This window comes from Cibotium barometz, chromosome 39 (assembly GCF_041138505.1).
Source record: "Cibotium barometz isolate CiBa-2024 chromosome 39, ASM4113850v1, whole genome shotgun sequence".
Lineage (NCBI taxonomy): Eukaryota > Viridiplantae > Streptophyta > Polypodiopsida > Cyatheales > Cibotiaceae > Cibotium > Cibotium barometz.
In genome coordinates this window covers 14402629-14424788 of record NC_141084.1, presented here as the reverse complement: position 1 = coordinate 14424788, position 22160 = coordinate 14402629, and the positions used below count along the sequence as shown (strand labels likewise).

General features: G+C 46.0%; 1 protein-coding gene across 1 annotated transcript; it reads left to right on the top strand.

The window, feature by feature from the left end:
* Nucleotides 1-431: 431 nt before the first annotated feature.
* Nucleotides 432-21355, top strand: LOC147615757 (tubulin alpha-1 chain-like). Its single transcript, XM_086778354.1, has 5 exons — nt 432-920; nt 1396-1610; nt 19800-19999; nt 20078-20586; nt 20793-21355. The coding sequence occupies exons 1-5, from the start codon at nt 808-810 to the stop codon at nt 21100-21102; spliced, it is 1347 nt and encodes a 448-aa protein (XP_086634480.1). The 5' UTR covers nt 432-807; the 3' UTR covers nt 21103-21355.
* The last annotated feature ends 805 nt before the right edge of the window (nt 21356-22160 follow it).

Genomic DNA, 22160 nt, shown 5'->3' with positions numbered 1-22160 from the left:
CCATAGTTATTTTTTCGTGTTATTTCTATGAAGTGATCTCTAAGTTATGCCTTTAACAGAGGATCTTTAAGTTATGTTGGGTGCGTCGTGAAGCCTCCTATCATCTTTTAATAATCAATTTGCCAAATGGATTGCGCACAAGGCAATGGCATGCACCAATGCTTTTAAAAAACAACTTTTCAACTAAGGATAAAAGGAAATATCATGACCTTGGCCAATTTTTTGTGTGAAAAGCTACTTATCAAGTATTCAAAATCTTAGCGACAAACTTTCAACTAATTTTGCCCATACCTCTCAACGTGGAGATAGTGGGTTTGAATTTACCATAATTGCATGTGTAATTTTAATACCAACAATCACCATAGAAAAAAATAAATTACAACCGATTTTTTTCAATATGAGATGTGATAAAAAGCCCTAAGGAGGTTTACAAGCTTGAACTGGGAGAGCTTTCGTGAGTTGGGAGAGAGACTCTCCATTCATGAGCTTGGGCGAGGGAGATCTCTTCGAGAGGTTTGACACTTCTACCTAGAAGTGTGTAAACCCCGCGCGAGGGAGATCTCCGTGTGTAAACCCCCTAAAGGACATCACCCTTCTACCGTGTGTAAACCCCCTAAAGGATATTTTTTTTCCCTACCCACATCCAGGCTGGCCCCTTGGTGGTCGTCTTCACAGAATCAGAGACATAATAGAGGGACAGACAGATAGATAGATAGAGAGTTCATTATCTTTCCCTTCTCCTTCCCTTCTCCATCCTTAACTTTAAGGTAAATCTCATCTTTGGGCTCTTGCAAATTTCAGCTTGCCATGAGAGAGATCATCAGCATCCACATCGGTCAAGCCGGTATCCAAGTGGGTAATGCTTGCTGGGAGCTTTTCTGTCTCGAACATGGCATCTTCCCCGATGGCCGAATGCCCAGGTTTGCTCGCGTTTGCAGACTGTCTGATCTTTGTCTTTGTGTTTTTGTGTGTGTGTGTGTGAGTGTGAGAGAGAGAGAGAGTTTTTCTGCACATCAAGAATGCTTTGTAGAGAAGACAATTTCTGTGGATACGTTCTGAGTCTCTACGGTTAGCAATTAGAGATTTTGCAGTGAGGAGAGAAGACAGGGTTTGATTTGATGCAGAGGGTTAGGGATTTTTCAATAAAGAAGATAGGCTTAGAGATTTTGCAGTGGAGAAGCCAAGGATAGGGCTTTTACAAAGGTCAGAGTCCATTTCTTTGCAGTTGAGGGTTTAGGTTCAGGGTTTCTGCCAGAAGAATTTAGGGTTAGGTTTTTCTCAATTGAAAAGCTAGGTTCAGGTTTCTCGCAGCTAGGGTCTGTAGTTGAGAATCTGGGAAGCCAGTAGCTTCACATTGGATCTGGCATGTTCTGACGCTAATTACTGACTTTGCAGTGACAAATCTGTTGGAGTAGCCGATGATGCTTTCAACACATTTTTCAGCGAAACTGGTGCTGGAAAGCATGTTCCGAGGGCAATTTTTGTTGACCTGGAGCCTACGGTCATTGATGAAGTTCGCACAGGAACTTACAGACAGCTTTTCCATCCTGAGCAACTGATCTCTGGCAAGGAAGATGCAGCCAACAACTTTGCTCGGGGTCATTACACAGGTCAGTACCATGCCTGAGACATGGCCTTGAACACTCTTTTGGTTTGGTACGTGTAGGCATTGAAACATACACATAGGGGCCTAGGGTTTTGACCTGTAACCAATTTGGATAAGAAGGATCTCTCAACTAGTTTAACATGCAAAACTCAAATATATGTTAGTCCAATGAACCTTCTTGGAGGGACAGGCTAGCTTACCACCCAGCCACAGCTCCTGTTGGTAGCAACTTCAAGCTTGAGACTAGACCAACAGGATGCCTGGCTAACCCAAGCCTAGGTGTCCCATATCAACAGAACCACCATTCAGGTGTAACTCCTCAAGCCGACCTGAGTGTGATCTGGACCTAAGTGTGATCCGGTTCTTGCTTCTCAAGGATTCCACTCTCTTGGGAATGCCTATCAATGAGCCTAATCCTCACTTATATAGACCATAGGTGAGAGTGTCCATAACTTTAAGGTTGCTTCACACGAGCTCATCAAATAGGAACTTACCAATCCTCAATTAACACTAAGTGTTTCACGATTGAGCCACTAATTAGCATTGGCTTGACCTCACTTCACACTAGCTCATCAAATAGGAACATACCAATACTCAATCTGCAGTAAGTGTTGCACTAATTAGCATTGGCTTGACCTTGTGAGTCTTGCCTGTTGCTAATAGATGGAGGATCCCTACCAATTTGTGATTCTCAGCCTTATGTATGCCCTTAATATTTTGGATATTTGACCCTTGAAGTAGCCCCTGTTTTTGGTCACTAAATGTATGTATGATTGTCTTGCAGCTGAGAATGTTACTATCGATCTGCCTTGATCGAATGAGAAAGTTATAAGTGCATGGGGTTTGTCGTTACCAGCTATGTTAGAACAAGTCCCTCAGGTTATGGATTTGATGCCATTGCAAGAGCTTCAGGCTAATTTTGAGATATTGTTGCTACCTATGTCTCGCATTGTGCATGGATGAAACCATCGCTTGTGTCTTGATCTTTTGGTGGTGTGGTGAATAGGCAACATTGTATCAGCATCAATTTTAGCAATGCTAAGCACTAATATAGTCCCGGATGAAGGCGCACAATCCAAGGAGAGTAACACAAGACATGGAAGAAATTTCCAAGAGGTTGGTTGGTGGTGCTCCACAAGACCCAAGGGGAATGGCAGCCCTGTGAGGCGGATGCCACTTGGGGCATACCAAGAAAGGCTTTCAGGAAAATGGTTAAAAGGGATGATGATCATCCAAGGGGTGGAGTGAGGATGCGAGACTCAATACTTAGGAAAAGAAGACCAAAGAAGTGTTCAAGGATAGGGCATGAAGGGCTAGGAGACAAGTGGAACTGATGCACAGATCTACATGAGACTTTGGAGTGGAATCGGAGACCTAAGCAATGAAAAGGTTGCTAGGAAGGAAAGGATGACAGGTATGGGAGACCATCTGTGGAGATAGGGATGATGAAAACAATAAATGATAAATAATCGCACGTGCACACATTCTCAATTACACACATACGTGCACTCTTACCACACGCACATGGGAGGGGAGAAGGATACTTCTCCTCCGGCACTGTTTGGAGGATTCATGGGCCTAGCCCAAGGAACATAGTTACCATGGAACACCGTTCCGCCCACCTGGAATGCGGGAACGGCGTTTCGTTCGTGTGAAATCCAAGGAACGCCACGGAACAGCTCGAAACGTTTTGTCAGACAGAATGGCCATGTGGAACGTTCCCTTACCCACTTACGGACCGTTTTGGAGGAGTGGTTGGAAAGTGTCAAAACCTGCGCCACTGATGTTCATAAAATAGGTCGACCAACTACTTTAGTCTTTCGCATGCTGCCCGCTCGCCGACCACCTACTTTCGCTCGTTGCCTGCCTGTTGTCTCGTCTGTAGATTCCATATACTAGGTACCTGTGCCAGTGCGCTGTGCTGTCTTGCGTAGCCAGTCATAGCTATTCTACATAGGCTCCTGGCAGCTGGCTATAACATCTGTAGGATGTAGTGGCTAGCCTGGGCATTGCCGCGTCATCACACCCACATGCTGCTGGAGCTTGGCTGCCGTACCTGCCAGCCAGTCGTACCTACCAGCCTGGGTGTCAAATCCCCACGGATCTTCCCTCGTGATCGATCTTGGTTCGAAACTCGAATCCTGCAAACAAACGAACAAACAAACAAGCAAGGGGGTGCAGGCCTGACTCACCTCCCAACCATGACAGCCGTGGGCGAGCCCACAGTCTTGGCTGTCCCCACCGAGCCACGAGCTGAGCTAACTAGGTTGACGTACCGACCAATCTCCTCCTCACGACGTCCCATACCGCCGCGAAGCTGCCCTCGCGGGCCTCGAGATTGCTGCCGGCCTTGGCTGCATAAAGCAGGTGCACGTCTGCACTAGATCCAGGCTCCAAGACCATAGAGCTCTCACAAACTCGCGAGACTCTCTATGCACAATAACTAACCTTGGCCACCCTTTTATAGGCTCTTGGCCGGTCATCGGGCGTCCACACTTGGCCGCCCGCCCGTCCATACTTGGGTGCTCGCCCGTTAGTATATCCCTAACTCAGCTCGTCAATCAGCCTGCCTAGTTTCAAGCTTCCCCAAGCCTCGAAACTAGTCTTGCATGCGTATAGCACACGGTAGATACCCACTGTGCACATGACATACTCCCCTTCCTCTAAGAGCTCACTCGTGAGCTCACTAAAAAGCCAGGGTAATCTCTCTGAAGAGAAGTCAGTGTCTCCCATGTAGCGTCCTCCTCAACACGATCCTTCCACTTGATCTTGTATTCCGTGATAAGCGTATGACGCAATCTTCGTTCACGAAAGCCAAGAATCTTTTCAGGTTCGTGCGGAACAAATGTCATGTCTTGGACATCTATAATTTCTTGAGGAGTAACTAACTGATCTGCTCCACCCAGTACTTCCTTAAGTCTACTGACATGAAATACAGGATGAACTTTCACATGAGAAGGCAAATCCAATTCATATGCAACTGAACCAATCCGTCGTGTAACACGAAATGGTCCACAATATCTAGGGGATAATTTCGGAGATCTACCTGTCCGTAAAGTCTCGGAATCTTTCGGAACTCGCAAATACACCATCGTTCCTTCAGAGAACTCTCTAGGTGAACGATGTCTATTAGAATAAAACCTGTCTCGGTCTTGAGCACTTCTAATAGATTCCTTCGCAACTTGTAACATTTCCTGCATATCTTGCAAAAAATTACGTGCTGCATCATGCTGAAGTCCTGAGAATCCTACTGTAACAGGTGATCTTGGTTGAAAACCGTACATAAGCATGAAAGGACTAAACCTTGTACTCGTATGCTTAGTACTGTTATATGCAAATTCTAACATAGGAAGATAATCCTCCGATGAACTTTGTCTTTTGGATACATATGCTCGAAGCATATCCTCCAAAATCTGATTCACTCTTTCAGTCTGGCCATCAGATTGAGGATGATCAGAGGAACTCAAATTCAAAGTTGTTTCCAACTTCTCGAAAACAAGTTTCCAAAAGTCACTCGTAAACTTAGAGTCCCTATCACTGACTATGTCCTGCGGTAACCCGTACAGTCTAAACAATTGCTCGATAAACTGCCGAGCTAATTGCGTAGCTGTAATAGTCTTCCGGGTCGGTAAAAATCTAGCCATCTTTGTCAGGCGATCTACCACAACCCAAATAGAATCGTGGCCTTGATGTGTTCTTGGCAATCCGGTAATAAAATCCATGGAAATACTTTCCCACTTATTACCTGGGATTTGCAAAGGATGCAACAACCCAGCCTGTCTAAAGCGTTCAGCTTTATTTGCCTGACAAATCTGACACTTGAGAACATAATCTTCTACATACCCTTTCATCTTCGGCCAATAAAAAGTGTGTTTCACTAAAGATAGTGTCCTGTGTACTCCAGGGTGTCCAGCAGAAGGGGCGTCATGACACTCCCTCAGAATCTTGGACCTAATGTCCGGGATCTGTGGTACACAAATTTTGTCATTACGGAATAGTAAACCATTCCGAATCATCCACTGACCTCCTGCAGCCTGAATGGTAGACTGCTCAGTCACCGAGTCTTGGTCAATCAATGAGCTCCCGTCCTGGATCTTCTGCCAAAATGGACCAAAATAACTATCAGTCCTGCAAAGCCCTCTCAATGACTGAAATAAGTCAGTAGAAATCTCGGTGAACGACAAAGTATTCACCTCTCTAATCCGACTAAGCGCATCTGCAATATTATTCATGGACCCTTTCCTATAACGGATCTCAAAATCAAAATCTTGCATTAACTCTGCCCAACGAGCTTTCCTGCCTCTCAAATCATCCGCATCACACACATACTTGATTGACTGATGATCAGTCAATACCACAAACTTGGAGCCATATAAATAATGTCTCCAAACCTTGAGAGCATAAATCACAGCATAAAGCTCCTTCTCAAGGGTTGGCCAACGAGATTGAGTGTCGTCTAGCTTTTTACTTTCAAAAGCAACCGGTCTACCATCTTGAAATAAAGCAGCCCCGATAGCATAGTCACTGGCATCAGTTTCAAGAACATAAGGCCGACTAGGATCAGGCAATGCTAAGATAGGTGCTTCCTTGACTTTATCTTTCAAAAGTTTGAAGGCCATATCCAAATCGTTATTCCAAGTGATAGGCTGATTGGACTTACGTCCACGACCTTTCAATAAGTCGGTCATCGGTAGTGTGAGCTGAGAGTACTCCCGTACAGATTTCCAAAGAAAAACAACAAAACCGAGAAAAGAACGAAGTTGTTTCACTGTGCGCGGTATAGGCCAGTCCAAAACCTTCTGAACTCGGTCATAGTCAATGCTCAATCCATCTCTAGTGATCTTGTGTCCCAAGTAAATGATGTCGGTCATAAAGAACTCACATTTACTCAATTTAGCATATAGTCGATTCTGTCTTAAAATAGATAAGACAATCGTGAGGTGTCTGACATGATCCTCAAGAGTACGACTATAAATCAAAATATCATCCAGGAACACCACCACAAATTTTTCCAAATGTTCACGAAAAAGATCGTTCATCATTTGCTGGAAAGTGGCTGGAGCATTGGTTAACCCAAAAGGTAATACGAGAAACTCGTAATGGCCATACCTAGTCCGGAAGGCGGTTCTTTCGACATGCCTTTCATGAATACGTATCTGGTGATAGCCAGTACGCAAATCTATCTTCGTGAAATATTTCGCTCTTGCTAACCGGTCAATTAGGTCATCTGATCTAAGGAGAGGATAACGGTTCTTAATTGTCAACTTGTTCAATCTTTTGTAATCTATACACATTCTCCAAGTATTGTCCTTCTTTCTCCTAAGCAACACAGGTGCACCCCAAGGTGATTTACTTGGACGGATCTGGCCCATCCTCAAATAATCTTCGAGTTGTTTAGCCAACTCATCTTCCTCAGCTTGGCTCATCCTATAAGGTGGAATACTCACAGGATGAGCACCAGGGATCAAGTCAATACGATGATCTACTGCCCGTTCAGGTGGTAAACCCGATGGCAATTCCTTAGGAAATACATCTTGAAACGAATCAAGTATCTTCTGTAATTCTTTGCTTTCAAACACACTTAATTCATTCACATCCAATGAAGAGATGAGAAAAGAAGAAAGTGGAATCAATACACAATGGAAAGCGGTGTACAAAGAAGAATTCATTATATTTCCAAAATCAATTGTATTTACAAGAGGTCCCTGAGAGGGATGAATACAATCACCTAAAATACTATACTTGGTGTCCCTATGCTGAAAAGAAAAAATATGACTAGACCAATCTATCTGGACATCAAGAGTCTTAAACCACTCAATCCCTAATAACAAGTCTACATTTTCCAGATGCATGACATAGCATTCCAGAGTATCTTTGTAGTCCTGAATTTGGATTGGAAGTATCTCGACCTTGCGATCCCAAACTTGTCTGCCCGCTGGTAGACGTACCTCATAGGTATGGTCGCTGAGTGTCGTGTCAAGACTCAATTTCTGCACAAGTTTGTAGTTAACAAAGTTATGCGAACTGCCAGGGTCTAAAAGAATGTGAATTTTATGGCCATTCACTTTTCCATAAACTCGGAGAAGATCATGCATGCCAAATACCTTAGAATTGAACAGACAATCAGAACAAGTACTAGGGCGAGAAAGTACAGTAATTGACGTACCTGTCAAAGACAACTGGTTAGCTGCCTTTGGCTTGGGTCCTGCGTTTGACTTGGTACCCTTTTTCTTTGGGCACTCGTTACGCATGTGTCCTTTTTCTTCGCAGATAAAACAACGTCCTTCCTTCTTGAGCTTTAAAGCCCTAAGGAGTCGTTTCTTCGCTGGTGTCGAACTTGTATTCTTCGAAGGTTGGTCCGAAGACTTGCCTTCAGTCGTGTTAGCCATAGGTGCGGAGAACTTTCTTTTATGCTTGTTCCCCTGCTCGGTAACGGGTTTTGATTTGGAAGAGACCATCGTATCATCATAGATACGAGCTGAATGAATGGCCTCGTCCAAAGTTTTACATTTATTATTTTTAACCTGTAAACGGTACGAGTCGGGTAAACCAGCTACGAAATACCCCAAAAGAGTAGTGGGATCCATCTTTGTAGCCTTCATCTGCAAGTCACGAAACTTCTGGAGGTAGACCTCATAAGTGAGGTGCTGCGAGGTCATGGTCAAAGCTGAAAACCGGGCAACAACATCGTAGTCATCCTCTTTCTTGAGGAATTCCTTCTTGAAAATATCTTCAAATTGTGCCCAAGTCGTTGGCTTTGGGTTCAGTTCCTTCCACCAATGCAAAGCTTTGCCGGACAGGAAACCTGCTGCTAACTGTATCTTCTTTCCATCATCATATGGATGAAACTGAAAGTGAACTTGCCACTTCTGTAGCCAAGTGTCCACGATCTCCTTGGTTCGCTGCTTTTGCTCGCCCCCAAACGGTTCCGGAGTAATATTGGGGCCTAAGGCAGAAGCCAAGGTATCCATTCCCGAGAAAGTAGAGAGGGTAGTGGTCAATAGAGCGATGGAGTTCTGCAAAGCCTGCATCTGGGCTGCGATTTGTGCCTGACGTTCCGCTGAAGAAGCTTCGAGAGCTACTTTGAACTCTTGGAAATCTGATTTTGACACAAACTCGTCAAAAAGATCGGCATCAGTGCCTTCCGTAGCCGGCAAGCCTTCGCGTTCCACGAGGGGCTCCAACTCTGATTCTTGGGTCGACATCGTGAAGAGGGTACGTGGAGAGAAAATTTGATCTTTGCACAATGAAAGTGCGAGCGAACTTGAGAGTTTGAGAGCTTGAAAACTTGAGAACTTGAGAACTCGAGAGATGTGTGGCAAGAAGCCCACGTGAGGGGGGATTATAAAGGTTTCCCAAAAGCCGAAAATCTGCAAAAGCTAGGCTTAGCTTTTGCTTTAGCTTTTGTGTTTTTTTTCTTTTCTTTTTTTTTCTTGAATAAATATATATATTTTAATATATATATATATATGGATATATATATTCTAAAGTCTTAAAAAAAATAAAAACCTTGGAAACCTTAGAGAGGGGAGGACTTTTAAAAAAAAAAATTAAACTCCCCTAAAAAAAAACAAAAGCGAAAGCACTAAAAACGTATGCTTCCTTGCGTTTTTGTTTTTTTCTTTTTTCCTCCTCCTGGATTAACCCGTTCGTGGAGCTGCCGTCGCCAGCTGCTGACGTCGCCAGCTGTTGACGTCGACCATGCTGCCATCACGACTGCCGCCGCCGGGTGCTTCACGGCAGATTTACGCTTGCGCCAACCCACACGTGTACCCTGCGTATCCTGGTGCGTTCCGGCCAGAGCTTGTGCGCACACGTAAGCTGAGCCTACGCCTGGCCACAGGGCCACGTGGCCTGGGCGCTCACCGTGCCTGGCCTGTGCGCCGGTCTTGCGTGGCCTGGGCGCTGGCTTGGGCTGGCTACACGGGCCTGGCCGCATGCCTAGCAGGCCTGGCCGCCTGTAGCTGTGAGTAGCCCCCACGCCTACGACACACACGCAACACACCTGGCCAGTGCAGCAGTTCTCAGCCAGCAGACACAGCAACTCGACTCTCTCTCTCTCTCGCTCTTTCTCTCATGCGCCAAAAAGCAACGAAAAGCATCATGCTTTTTTTCTTTTTTTTTTCTGTTTTCTCTTCCTGCAAGATATGCGACTGCACACAAGGCCTCTTCTTTGCAAAAGCAATCAACCCAATTAAAACTACCATCTCCCATCATCAACATGGGTTTCTTAGATGAAGAAAAAGCACACACCAAACTGAAAACTGCAGTATGCACAGAAAAAACAGCAAGCTTTTTTTTCACATACCGTTCTTCGACCTCTCCTTCTCTACCTACCAACTTGCTCGTTCACGAGGTATGCTCTGATACCACTGTCAAATCCCCACGGATCTTCCCTCGTGATCGATCTTGGTTCGAAACTCGAATCCTGCAAACAAACGAACAAACAAACAAGCAAGGGGGTGCAGGCCTGACTCACCTCCCAACCATGACAGCCGTGGGCGAGCCCACAGTCTTGGCTGTCCCCACCGAGCCACGAGCTGAGCTAACTAGGTTGACGTACCGACCAATCTCCTCCTCACGACGTCCCATACCGCCGCGAAGCTGCCCTCGCGGGCCTCGAGATTGCTGCCGGCCTTGGCTGCATAAAGCAGGTGCACGTCTGCACTAGATCCAGGCTCCAAGACCATAGAGCTCTCACAAACTCGCGAGACTCTCTATGCACAATAACTAACCTTGGCCACCCTTTTATAGGCTCTTGGCCGGTCATCGGGCGTCCACACTTGGCCGCCCGCCCGTCCATACTTGGGTGCCCGCCCGTTAGTATATCCCTAACTCAGCTCGTCAATCAGCCTGCCTAGTTCCAAGCTTCCCCAAGCCTCGAAACTAGTCTTGCATGCGTATAGCACACGGTAGATACCCACTGTGCACATGACACTGGGCTTGCTGTACAGCATGGGCCGATGGTCTTTTTTCCAGAACTTGCCACGTGCCATCCGGGGTGTGCCACCGGCTGCTCGCTACTTTGCTGCTGATTGCCTGCTCCTGCACAGTGCAAACTTCAAAGTGCTTAGAGTCACCGTCACCAGAGTCCAAGGCTCAAGCAGCACTTGTCAGTGGTCTTATTCGTCTCCAAGCAATGGCTTCGAAGTGGCGGGATGACGTTGATAGCACTAGTAAATATTCTAGCAAGGGAGGAGCAAGGAAGTGGAAGTGCCGCTATTGTGGCATTGAGAAGAATGGAGGAACGGATAGAGTCCATGCCCATCTCATTGGAGAGAGAGGCCACGGCATCAACTCCTGCCCTCTCATTCCAAATGCAAAGAAGGCTGCTCTTACCGCATTCGCAACTTCATCGGATGCACCCAAACCAGCGAGGCCACTGGTACCTATGGCACGAGTGGTTTCTTCTTCATCGGGCTTAGGAGGAGGTGGACCCCCGTCTTCCACTCCTTCCAGGGCTTCTCATGTAGGGTCCTTTGTGGTTCCTTCTCGTGCTTCCATTCCATCGGGTAGAAGGCACATGTAGATGTAGTTGTTACTCGTTTCTTTTATAGTTGTGGCATATCTTTCAATGCTGCAAGATCTCCTTATTACAAGGAGATGGTTTAGGAGATTGCAAGGTTTGGTTCCACTTCTGAGTCACCAAGTTTTTTTTTTCCAATTGGCCTTTGGCCCGAGATCCTCCCATAGTTACCAAATTTCACCATCCGTAGACGCGTATTTATCCACTTGTAGGCTATGCAGTCGAGGAAGCACCAAGGGGGGTTTTGAACCCAGGACCTCTTGGTCCTAGGCAAACACCTTCACCACTTGAGCTATCACCTCACTGGTTGAGTCACCAAGCTTTGAGACTTTGAGGACCAAGCTTTTGCAGGATGAGAAGGCATCCATTGAGCTATCATTGGAGACTATCCGAGAGGGGTGGCAGAAGCATGGGGTCACTCTCATTGGAGATGGTTGGAGCGGCACAAAGTCTCGCTCCATTCAGAGCATCGTTGCATACTCACGGGGTAAGTTATACTTTGTGAGTTGCATTGACAACTCCGAGGAGGGAAGACTACAGAGAGACTTGTTGATATTTGGAGTGAGGCCATTGAGTATGTTGGGGCCTCAAATGTCTTGCAGTTTATTAGATATGGGGAAAAATGCTAACAGGGCAGTAGGAGCAATCATAGAGGCACGCTATCCCCACATGTTTTAGTCCATGCATTTTCCATTGTCTTAACAATCTCTTGAAGGACATACTACTTGCTTGTCATTGAGATGGGGAGAGAGGTGGTGACGTTCATCACACACCATCATTATATTCTTGCAGTCTATCGCAAGAGTGGCTTCAAGGATCTATTGAAGTATTGCGACACACGCTTTGCCTATAACTTCTTGATGTTGGTTGGGGAGTTCATAGACAAGCGTTTCATTGGCTTCGGGTCTCATAGCGATGATGACTCAAATGGTAGTCCCAGAGCAGAGGGAGATGCAGTTGATAGGCGGATTCTGTCGTTGCCACATATGCAGACTCGTCATTTCCATGATTGATCATTGTACCATGTAGTTTTGATTTATCATGTATTATAGATAATTTGATTCACCTGTCCGTTTTGGAGTTCTCTTAGTATATTATGTTTTGTACATCTATAATTTCAATGTAATTTAAAAATAAATAAATTCAAAAGGAAATATATGATGCGGTGTTCCCCCATCCCCCGAAACATTCCCGTTTCCAAGGTCGAAACGTTCCCCCGTTCTCGTTCCTTGGTAACTCTGCCAAGAAATCCTAGGATATGGTCATGAGCGTGAAAGGGAAGCTCTATAGACTGCCAAGGGATAGCCATCGAGCTTGGACAAAGAAGTGAGCACGTAGGGAGGAACTATTGCCACAGGAGAGCAATTCTCAACCCCCAGTACAACATACTCTAAAAATACGAAGGGATCTTATAAGTGCCCGAAGAACGGAGGTAGTATACTTCCCCACTTCAAGAGCACTATACTTCCCCACTTCCAGAGAACTAGAGATCAAGGAAAGAATGAGAGAAGCAGCAACCCAACTTAGAAGGCCTGAACAAGAGAAGAACAGCTTAGATCTCCGTAGCAGGGAGTTACAAATCAATGGCCCTTTCCTATGTTGGTCCTTCGTCGATGGCTTCCAGATACTAGATGGATTCGGGATTAGTATCTAAAATGGTCATGGATAGTCTATTCAAGAATAAATGACGTTATCCCTAAAGCTAAAGGTGTATGAAGAAATCACCGTATCAATCTTGACAACCATGACAATCATGCCGTCAAGAGTGCACATCACTATCCAATGTCATGCTATCATTCCTTCGCATTAGTCCGTGGTATCCATGAGGTAGCCTACAATCACAGGGATCTACACAATAAAGAATGCGTGTTCCCCCGGTACGGCACAGGTTATGGAATAAGTATCAGAAGATACAACACACCCCGCATCTCTTTCTCAAATCTTCTAGTTTGGCCACTACATCGAACTCATCTTCCACCAGAAGAAATTCAGCCCTTGTAATCGGCTTGTACCTCAACTCCCTCCACCTAGTCAAGGCCTTCCTCTTGAGGAACCCTTGTCAAGGCCTTTCCCTTGAGGAATCCTTGTACTATCTGTATCTTCCCTTTATTTGGGAAAGGTGGAATTCCAAGTGAATATTCCCTCGGTTCAGCCATGAATTCTCAAACTCTTGGGTCTGCTCCCTCTTGTCACCCACATAGAGCTCTAGCGTGAAAGAAGGCCTACCAAACTAGGTATCATGAAAGAAGACGGGTTCAAAACTACTCACTGTTTCCATGTGCCTTCTTTGTGGTGTTCATCTTCGAGACACTCTTGGTGTTGCCCGCTGTCACGTGCACACCAGTCAGGTGTACAGTGACATGGCATCATTCTAGCATCATTAGCATCATCAGGAATCATCAGGCATTTAATCATGATTTATTCAGGCATTTTATGGGCATTTTACACCAGTTGACCAGTATTTATGCTATTATTGGCATTATTTATTCAGTCGTGGACATTCAGTAGCTGGCCGACTGCATTAATGCTGGCCGACCAGCAGCCCTCACTCATATAAATGGAAGAGCCTCTCCATTCAGCATAGCAAGCTCATCATTGAAGCATTCAGCCCAGTGTGCTCCAACGCATCTCCATCAGGAAGCTTTGGAACAGATGCTGAATGCTGACCTGATGATGAAACGCAGATGCGTTTGCAGATCTGAGGGCTGATGATGATGCGTTTGCTGAAGATGATGCTGATGAAGATGCGTTACTGATATGCTGATGCGTGGGCTTGTTATGCTGCTCCCAAAGCTTCCTGATGGAGATGCGTTGGAGCACACTGGGCTGAATGCTTCAATGATGAGCTTGCTATGCTGAATGGAGAGGCTCTTCCATTTATATGAGTGAGGGCTGCTGGTCGGCCAGCATTAATGCAGTCGGCCAGCTACTGAATGTCCACGACTGAATAAATAATGCCAATAATAGCATAAATACTGGTCGGCTGATGTAAAATGAGTGAGGGCTGCTGGTCGGCCAGCATTAATGCAGTCAGCCAGCTACTGAATGTCCACGACTGAATAAATAATGCCAATAATAGCATAAATACTGGTCGGCTGATGTAAAATGCCCATAAAATGCCTGAATAAATCATGATTAAATGCTTGATGATTCCTGATGATGCTAATGATGCTAGAATGATGCCATGTCACTGTACACCTGACTGGTGTGCACGTGACACCCGCCATAGTCTCGTTGAAGATCTTGGTGGTTTGATAGCATCCTCTGCTGTCTTGTACAGTTGCTCTTACGAGCCTCATACTGATAATCGCCCAATTATCCATATAGGAAAAATCCACACAAATAGTGTGGATCCATATGTGGACTGCGGGTGGCTAAGTCATGAAATTTTTGTACATAGCTATCAAAAGGCATATCCCGGATGTCAAGCTTCATTAGTTTATTGAGCACATCAAACTCATCCTCAGGTTGAACAAATTCAGCCCGAAAACATTGCTTAAAATCGTTCCATTTCTCAGGTTTTTACTTCAAGTCTTTCTACCAAGGAAAGGATTTGAACACTTATACCATTTGATTCTCCCGAGCATCCAGAAACGGATGGAACTCAAAGTGAGTGCTCAACAACCTATTCAACCAAGAGTCTACATACGCTCTTGTTTTCTCCTTCTTGTCGCCCCCAAATGTAATATGCGGAAGAATGTTTGTAATAAGAACTATGCAAAAATGTAAAGATGAACAGAGAGAAGAGAGAAAGATGTTGCTTAAACAGTGTCTTCTGTATATATGTATCAAGATGTATATAGATCCTAGCCAATCATGGCCTTCAAAAGGTAACATCTATGCTGATGACCAGCCCAGCTATGAGGGATCAGATGACTTCACAATGAACTGCTCTAGCCGATTTATAGGTCATGGAACTGCCCCTACCTGTCGACTGCTGTCGGCCAGGTCCTTGGACAACAAATTTCCAAAAATCCCATAAAGAGAAGGAGCCAATGCGTAAAAAAGCTCGTAATCCTAGCTAAAAGAGAGGGTTAAGGATGCCCACATCTGTGCGTGTAACACAAAAAATATCAAGAGGCTATCGATCTTGGGGTCATCTGAGGATTTATAAGGGCACGTTGCACCAACTCAAGTTGTGCACGCATAACTTTGAGATGCTTTTCACATTTTTTTCTCTTGCGCCAGTTTTTCTTAGAACTGTTGTTCATGCTTTTTTTCCCTTTGTGTGTGCGCTCCAGCCCTTTCTGACTGTGTACTGTGCAGTGTGTACTATGCTGTGTGCTAGTGCTTGCTGCACGGCTCTGGGCTTTCAGCCCTATGTACAGCCTGTCCAAGCCTGTGCCTGCTGTACGGCCACCGTGTATAGATTACGACTGTTATATGGCTGTATGACAAGGTGCACGTTCTCTGTTTGTACCCCTACAGCCTTGGGACCAGCACCTACACAAGTTGCAGATTAGAACATCACATACGCCCTTGTTACACACATGTGAGTACACTACATACTGTTAGAAGTCATCTCCTGTCTAGTGTTATACACCAGGGCCTTTGTTGTGGGTGTGCCTGCCCTAATGAGGTGTTTTATCATTTTTCCCCACTCTCGGCATTTTTCCCCTATTTTTCCCATTTTTTCTGTGGCTTGGGAGGCAGCCTTGAGTTGGCAGGAAGATTCATTTGCTGGCCGACTACATCAGGATGTGTGTACTGGTGCTGGCCGACTGTACTTGACCAGTCGTGGACCTCAGTGCTGGCCGACTGGCTGCATGCTGCTGGCCGACTTGCTTTAGTCGTGGAGAGCCTTTTTCAGCAGGCCGACTGGCATATAAATAGGCCCCCAGCCCCCATACCACTTGTGTATCATACTCGGGATTTTCTTGTGTATATAGAGCAGAGTTACGCGCCTATTTCTCTCTCTCTCTTGTGCTGTATTTTTTCTGCATGCGTTTTGCTCGTGTTCCCAGATCTGGTCATCATCTCCGCTGCGTATTCTGACATGGTATCAGAGCTCCAGGCTCTACTCTAGATAGTTCTTGGGATTTGTGTGAGCAAGAGGGGGACTGTTGTGTGGCTGATTGGTGGACTGTTTTGGACTGTTCGGGAAGAGGAGAAGCAAGAGGACGGCAGGCTGATTTGTTGGACAGCCACTTGCAGGTATTAGTTCTTCTTTGTTCCCACCCACCCACCCTTTTCAGAGTACATCCCCGCAATGGCAGATCTATTTGAGATGGCCGAGGGACATGTGAAGATCCCGACACTCCCCACGTTCCCAGTGGACCGTCAGTTGGACGGGAGCAACTACGGCATATGGAAGGTTATGATGGAATCTGTTCTGGAGTCTTACGACCTCGTAGATTTCGTCGTTGTTGGGGTTCCACGGCCGGAAGTAGAGGAAGGGGAGTTACCGTCGACCCGAAAGGACCGGGAGGCTCAGACACAGATGTGGGATCGTGTCAACGCCAGGGTCCGTTCGTTTATCTTTCTCAACTGCACACCGCAGGTTATTAATCATGTAAAGCATATGACGTTGGCCAGAGGTATATAGCAGCATTTGGCCTCTCTTTACAACAGGGTATCGCCCATGAAGAGGATTTTCTTGGAAGTATAGATGCGGGTTATGAACCCTGCAAAGTCGTCGACAATGCGGGAGCATATTAATAAGCTGCAGGCTCTTCAGCAGGAAGTTCTTCAGGCTGGGAAGGAGATATCGTCAGAGGATATGGCCATAACGTTGCTGTCGCACTTGCTCTCTTCGTACTCAGCATTTTACTCGTCGTTGATTACCAGTGGCAGGCTCAGCACCATCACGTGGCAGGAGCTTGTGCCTATGGTCCTGGACCAGGAGGAACGATTCACGAACCCTCCTCAGGGTGGAGGTTCGGAGGCCTTAACTGGCCAACGGTCGAAAGGCCGTAACACGGGCAAAGGGAAGGCTTCGTCGGAGAAGTCTTCTGAGAAGAAGTCTGTTACTGACCGCGAGAAACTAAAGGCAGAGAGGACCTGTAATGATTGTGGCGAGAAAGGCCACTATTGAAGGCAGTGTCCCAAGCGGAAGACCGAGAATGGTGAAGATTCCTCAGTAGCACTCATGAAGACTTCGGCTTTCGTGCACCTGGAGGTGGTGGACACCGCTGTTTCATTTTCTTCAGGCAGGGAGGAGATTGGAGGATTCTCCGCAACGGATACTCGGGAGTGCGGTAATGGCCACTTAAGTGTGGATACGTTACAGGTGCGGGCTTTCCGGGACCAGATGGTGGATAGCTTGCCAGTAGATGGCAGCAGTTGGCAGGAACTTGCCAGTAGATGGCAGCAGTTGGCAGGAACTTGCTAGTACTGATGTTGGTAGTTCTTGTGTTCGTCAGTCAGAGGAAACTGAACGGGTCACTTATGCTCTGATGTCTCGTAGTATTCGGGACAAAGAATCTCTTGTAGATGAGGATGTTATTTCCACGGGGACCTTTCGGAAAGCCAGGCAGGTGGCAGGTGATTACTTGCAGAAGGAGGTGGTTTCTCCAGGCTTTGTGGTTCCGGATTCAGAGGGGGTGGTTGACAGGTTTCAGAAGGCCTTGCGTGGTCTTCATCAGGTTTCCAGGACTTGTTTGTGCACCGTAACAGGTGTTGATCCCTGTGAGCAGTGTTATGTCTCTTTGACTCAGAAGCTGTATGGTTCATTGATCTGGTTGATGGACACCAGATTGGACGGGAGCTTCCTGATGAGGCAGTTGAGCTCTTGTTTGTGGATGACTCTTTGGGAGACAGGATTGCAATTCCTGTGGTTTCTGCGGCATGCGAAGGATTGTACACAGGAGGGGGATTGTTGGATGGAGTTCGACTCCACGGTTGGAGTGACTCGGTTTGGGGTGGAGATCCGGACACGAGGAGATCTACTTCAGGCCCAGGAGCAGTTTTACGGAGCAGTAAGAAGCAGTCATCTTTTGCCTTGTCGAGGACAGAGGCAGAGTACTGAGCTGCTTGTGATGCTGCTTGTGAGGTGGTGAGGATGCAGAGGTTGCATTGTAGGTTTGGGCTTCCATTGGAGGAACCCATGGTCATCCAGAGGCACTTTGTTCGTGAACAGATCGTTGCTGATGACATCTTGCTAGAGTTCTGTTCGACGGAGGACAGTACGGTGGACCTCTTCACGAAGTCGCTCTCTCAGGACTTGCTCAGGCGGCACCCCAGCTCCTTGTGGTTGGTTTCACAGCCAGGAGCTGAGAGGGTGTGTTAGAAGTCATCTCCTGTCTAGTTTTATACACCAGGGCCTTTGTTGTGGGTGTGCCCACCCTAATGAGGTGTTTTATCATTTTTCCCCACTCTCCGCATTTTTCTCCTATTTTTCCGATTTTTTCTGTGGCTTGGGAGGCAGCCCTGAGTTGGCAGGAGGATCCATTTGCTGACCGACTACATCAAGATGTGTGTACTGGTGCTGGCCGACTGTACTTGACCTGTCGTGGACCCTCAGTGCTGGCCGACTGGCTGCATGCTGCTGGCCGACTTGCTGCAGTCGTGGAGAGCCTTTTTCAGCAGGCCGACTGCTCATCTGGGGGCATATAAATAGGCCCCCAGCCCCCATACCACTTGTGTATCATACCCGGCATTTTCTTGTGTATTTAGAGCAGAGTTACACGCCTATTTCTCTCTCTCTCTCTTGTGCTGTATTTTTTCTGCATGCGTTTTGCTCGTGTTCCCAGATCTGGTCATCATCTCCGTTGCGTATTCTGACACATACATAGGTGGAAAACTAAAATAGGAAAATGTGAAAATTGTCAACCAAAGAAAACATTATCATACCCTTTTGTCTTCTCCTTCTCCCTCGGGACCAAGCCTATGCTAATGCAAGCACACACATCGATACCTTATGCTTATGTGTCCCCCGCGGCCACAGAGATTACCTTTTTTCAGTACACTGTTCGGTTAGGGAGGCATATTTTGACTGCGAGGAGGATGGTCTCTCCAGCCGCAGCGGAGCATTGGCGGCTACACGCACTCTCATTGGAGTTCCTGGAGGATTTTTGGGCCAGGCTCTGGGCTAGTCGACAGGCATGCACGATCTCGACTTTTCAGTGGCTGGTTGCCCACAGGGGCTCTGCAGTTGGCACCTGGCTAGTCTACAGTGGTCTTCCGGCGGCCTGTGCCCGATGCGGCCACCCATTGGAGACACAGAGACGTTAATATAACATTTCATTTCATTTCTCTCTCTCTCTCTCTCTCTCTCTCTCTCACACACACACACACACACACACTGAACTGATGACACATGGCAATCTTATCCTATCCACACACACACACGGGGTGTTCACACCTGCTGAGCCCCGAATCCCAGCATGGTATAATAATGCAATAACTCACTTCACTCATAACCCTCACTTATATAGCTTTTTCCAATAAAAGCGTCGCTCTTGGGATTCACTTACAACTCACTTATGAGTTATTATAAACCTTGACCCTTATTATCAACTTGCTTTCGTAATCTCTGGAGTCTGGACCCCGTAGCCCCCGTATTAGGTTGGCTAACCCTGTGGTTATCATCATGTACGCAACACACACACACACAAATAATTATTCTTGCATTCATTGCATTGTGTAGTTAAATTAAGTGGTATATTGAGATTTCTTGGGCCATGCTCCTGCTACAATTGTAAGGATTCTGTATGTTTGGCTATGCAGTGGGGAAAGAGATTGTTGATCTTTGCCTTGACCGAGTGAGAAAGCTCTCAGATAATTGCACTGGGTTGCAAGGGTTCTTGGTATTCAATGCAGCGGGAGGTGGAACTGGATCTGGTTTCGGATCCCTTTTATTGGAGCGTCTGTCAGTGGATTATGGCAAGAAGTCCAAGCTTGGATTCACCATCTATCCTTCTCCTCAGGTAATGAATGCATAATTAGTGTAAGTGGTTACTGTAGTCTTGCATCTGGCTCATGATACACACACATATATATACCAGGTTTCTACAGCAGTTGTGGAGCCTTACAACAGTGTTCTCTCCACCCATGCTTTGCTGGAGCACACGGATGTGGCTGTTCTTCTGGATAATGAGGCAATTTATGATATTTGTAGAAGATCCCTTGATATTGAAAGGCCTACATATACCAACCTCAACAGGCTGATATCACAGATCATATCGTCTCTCACGACATCCCTCCGCTTTGATGGTGCCTTGAATGTTGACGTGACAGAGTTTCAGACAAACCTTGTACCATATCCTCGTATCCATTTTATGCTCTCCTCTTATGCCCCAGTTATCTCTGCTGCAAAAGCATACCATGAGCAGCTCTCAGTCCCTGAAATTACAAATGCTGTGTTTGAGCCATCCAGTATGATGGCCAAATGTGATCCCCGACATGGTAAGTACATGGCTTGCTGCTTAATGTATCGCGGTGATGTGGTCCCAAAAGACGTCAATGCAGCAGTTGCAACTATCAAGACCAAGCGGACAGTGCAGTTTGTTGACTGGTAATGTTTTTTGTGCTAGATTCAGTGTTTTCAAACTGCTTAAATGAGTAGACTTACCTGGTTTAAGGAGGGGGCTGTGCTTTCAAGCTTTAATGCCTGCATGTCTTCCTTGGTGTTGTTGCAACTTGTGAAATGGACATTTATGTATGAATTTGGTGTAAAGCTGGGGCAAAATGCTAAGAAATGCCTTTGTCTTCTGTGCGCAGGTGTCCAACGGGTTTCAAGTGCGGAATCAACTACCAGCCACCATCAGTAGTGCCAGGGGGTGACCTTGCCAAAGTTCAGCGTGCAGTATGCATGATAAGCAATAATACTGCTGTTGCTGAGGTCTTTTCAAGGATTGACCATAAGTTTGATTTGATGTATGCAAAGCGTGCATTTGTACATTGGTATGTGGGCGAAGGGATGGAAGAGGGTGAATTTTCTGAGGCTCGGGAGGACCTTGCGGCATTGGAGAAAGATTATGAAGAAGTTGCCATAGAGGATACAGATGAACCTGATGGAGAAGACTATTGAAAGGTCTGGGTAGAAATAATGTCTTTTTGGGTGTATATCAATATCATGTATCACTTCGTTAACATGCCGTACTCGTACACAATGGCCCTATCATATCCATGGGCTGTTTCTATATGATCAACCTTTTCAAGAGCTTTGAGGAAGGGTAGATCGTGTAACTATATGCATGCATATATGCATGCCGTTATTGCTTCACACTCTTGAATATTTTACAAAGGGGGAATGTAATGATCACAAATGGCTTTCCATTTCAGTTTCTTTTATATGTAAAATAGTATTTATGGGGCATATTTGAGCTCTTTTATATGTAAAATAGTATTTATGGGGCATATTTGAGCTCTTTTTGGTAAAGTCATTGATCGGAAAATGCCATTGTACATATCTAAAAAGTGGGGAGATTGTTTTTCTGAAGGCCGGATATATGCAGGAGCACCCATCACCTGGAAAGGCAAGGACGAGTGACAGCATTGGGATGGGTGGAAGACCATATGATACACGGTTGAGATTTTGGTCGGCACCAACATGAGGGGCTGTGTAAGGTGCAATCAGACCTCCACAACTGTTTCACTCAAGGGACTGTCCGGCGAAAATTTGCTTCGCATCTTTCACACACCTATCGGCAGTATGTGAGTCCTAGTCAGCATGGTGACAGGTTCACTGTTTTTCTGTGCTCTCATTGCCTGTCGCACAGAATTTTCTTGCTGTGTGTGTGTGTTACCAGGTTTAGAGCCCTTTCTGATGCTTCTGGAAGTGATGCTGAATCCTTCTCAGCACACTCAAGAGTTTGAAGCACTGCCACGAGCTTTCCAGTTTCATTTATCCCATTTTACATTTGGACTAGGTTGTAGGTCCTTGATATAAAGCATCATGGATGGTTGTAGTTAGTTTTAAAAGACAGAGTGGGCAGACATATCTCCAGGTGTTTTATGAAAACATGCCCCTTGGACTTGTATTCTATCTCCTCCAGGTGTTTTCAAATATGATGGGTACCAGTACACACCAAAGGTTTGTGACCTGATCAAGCCAGCTGGAGCTTCCCCCGTCTGTACACCTGCTCC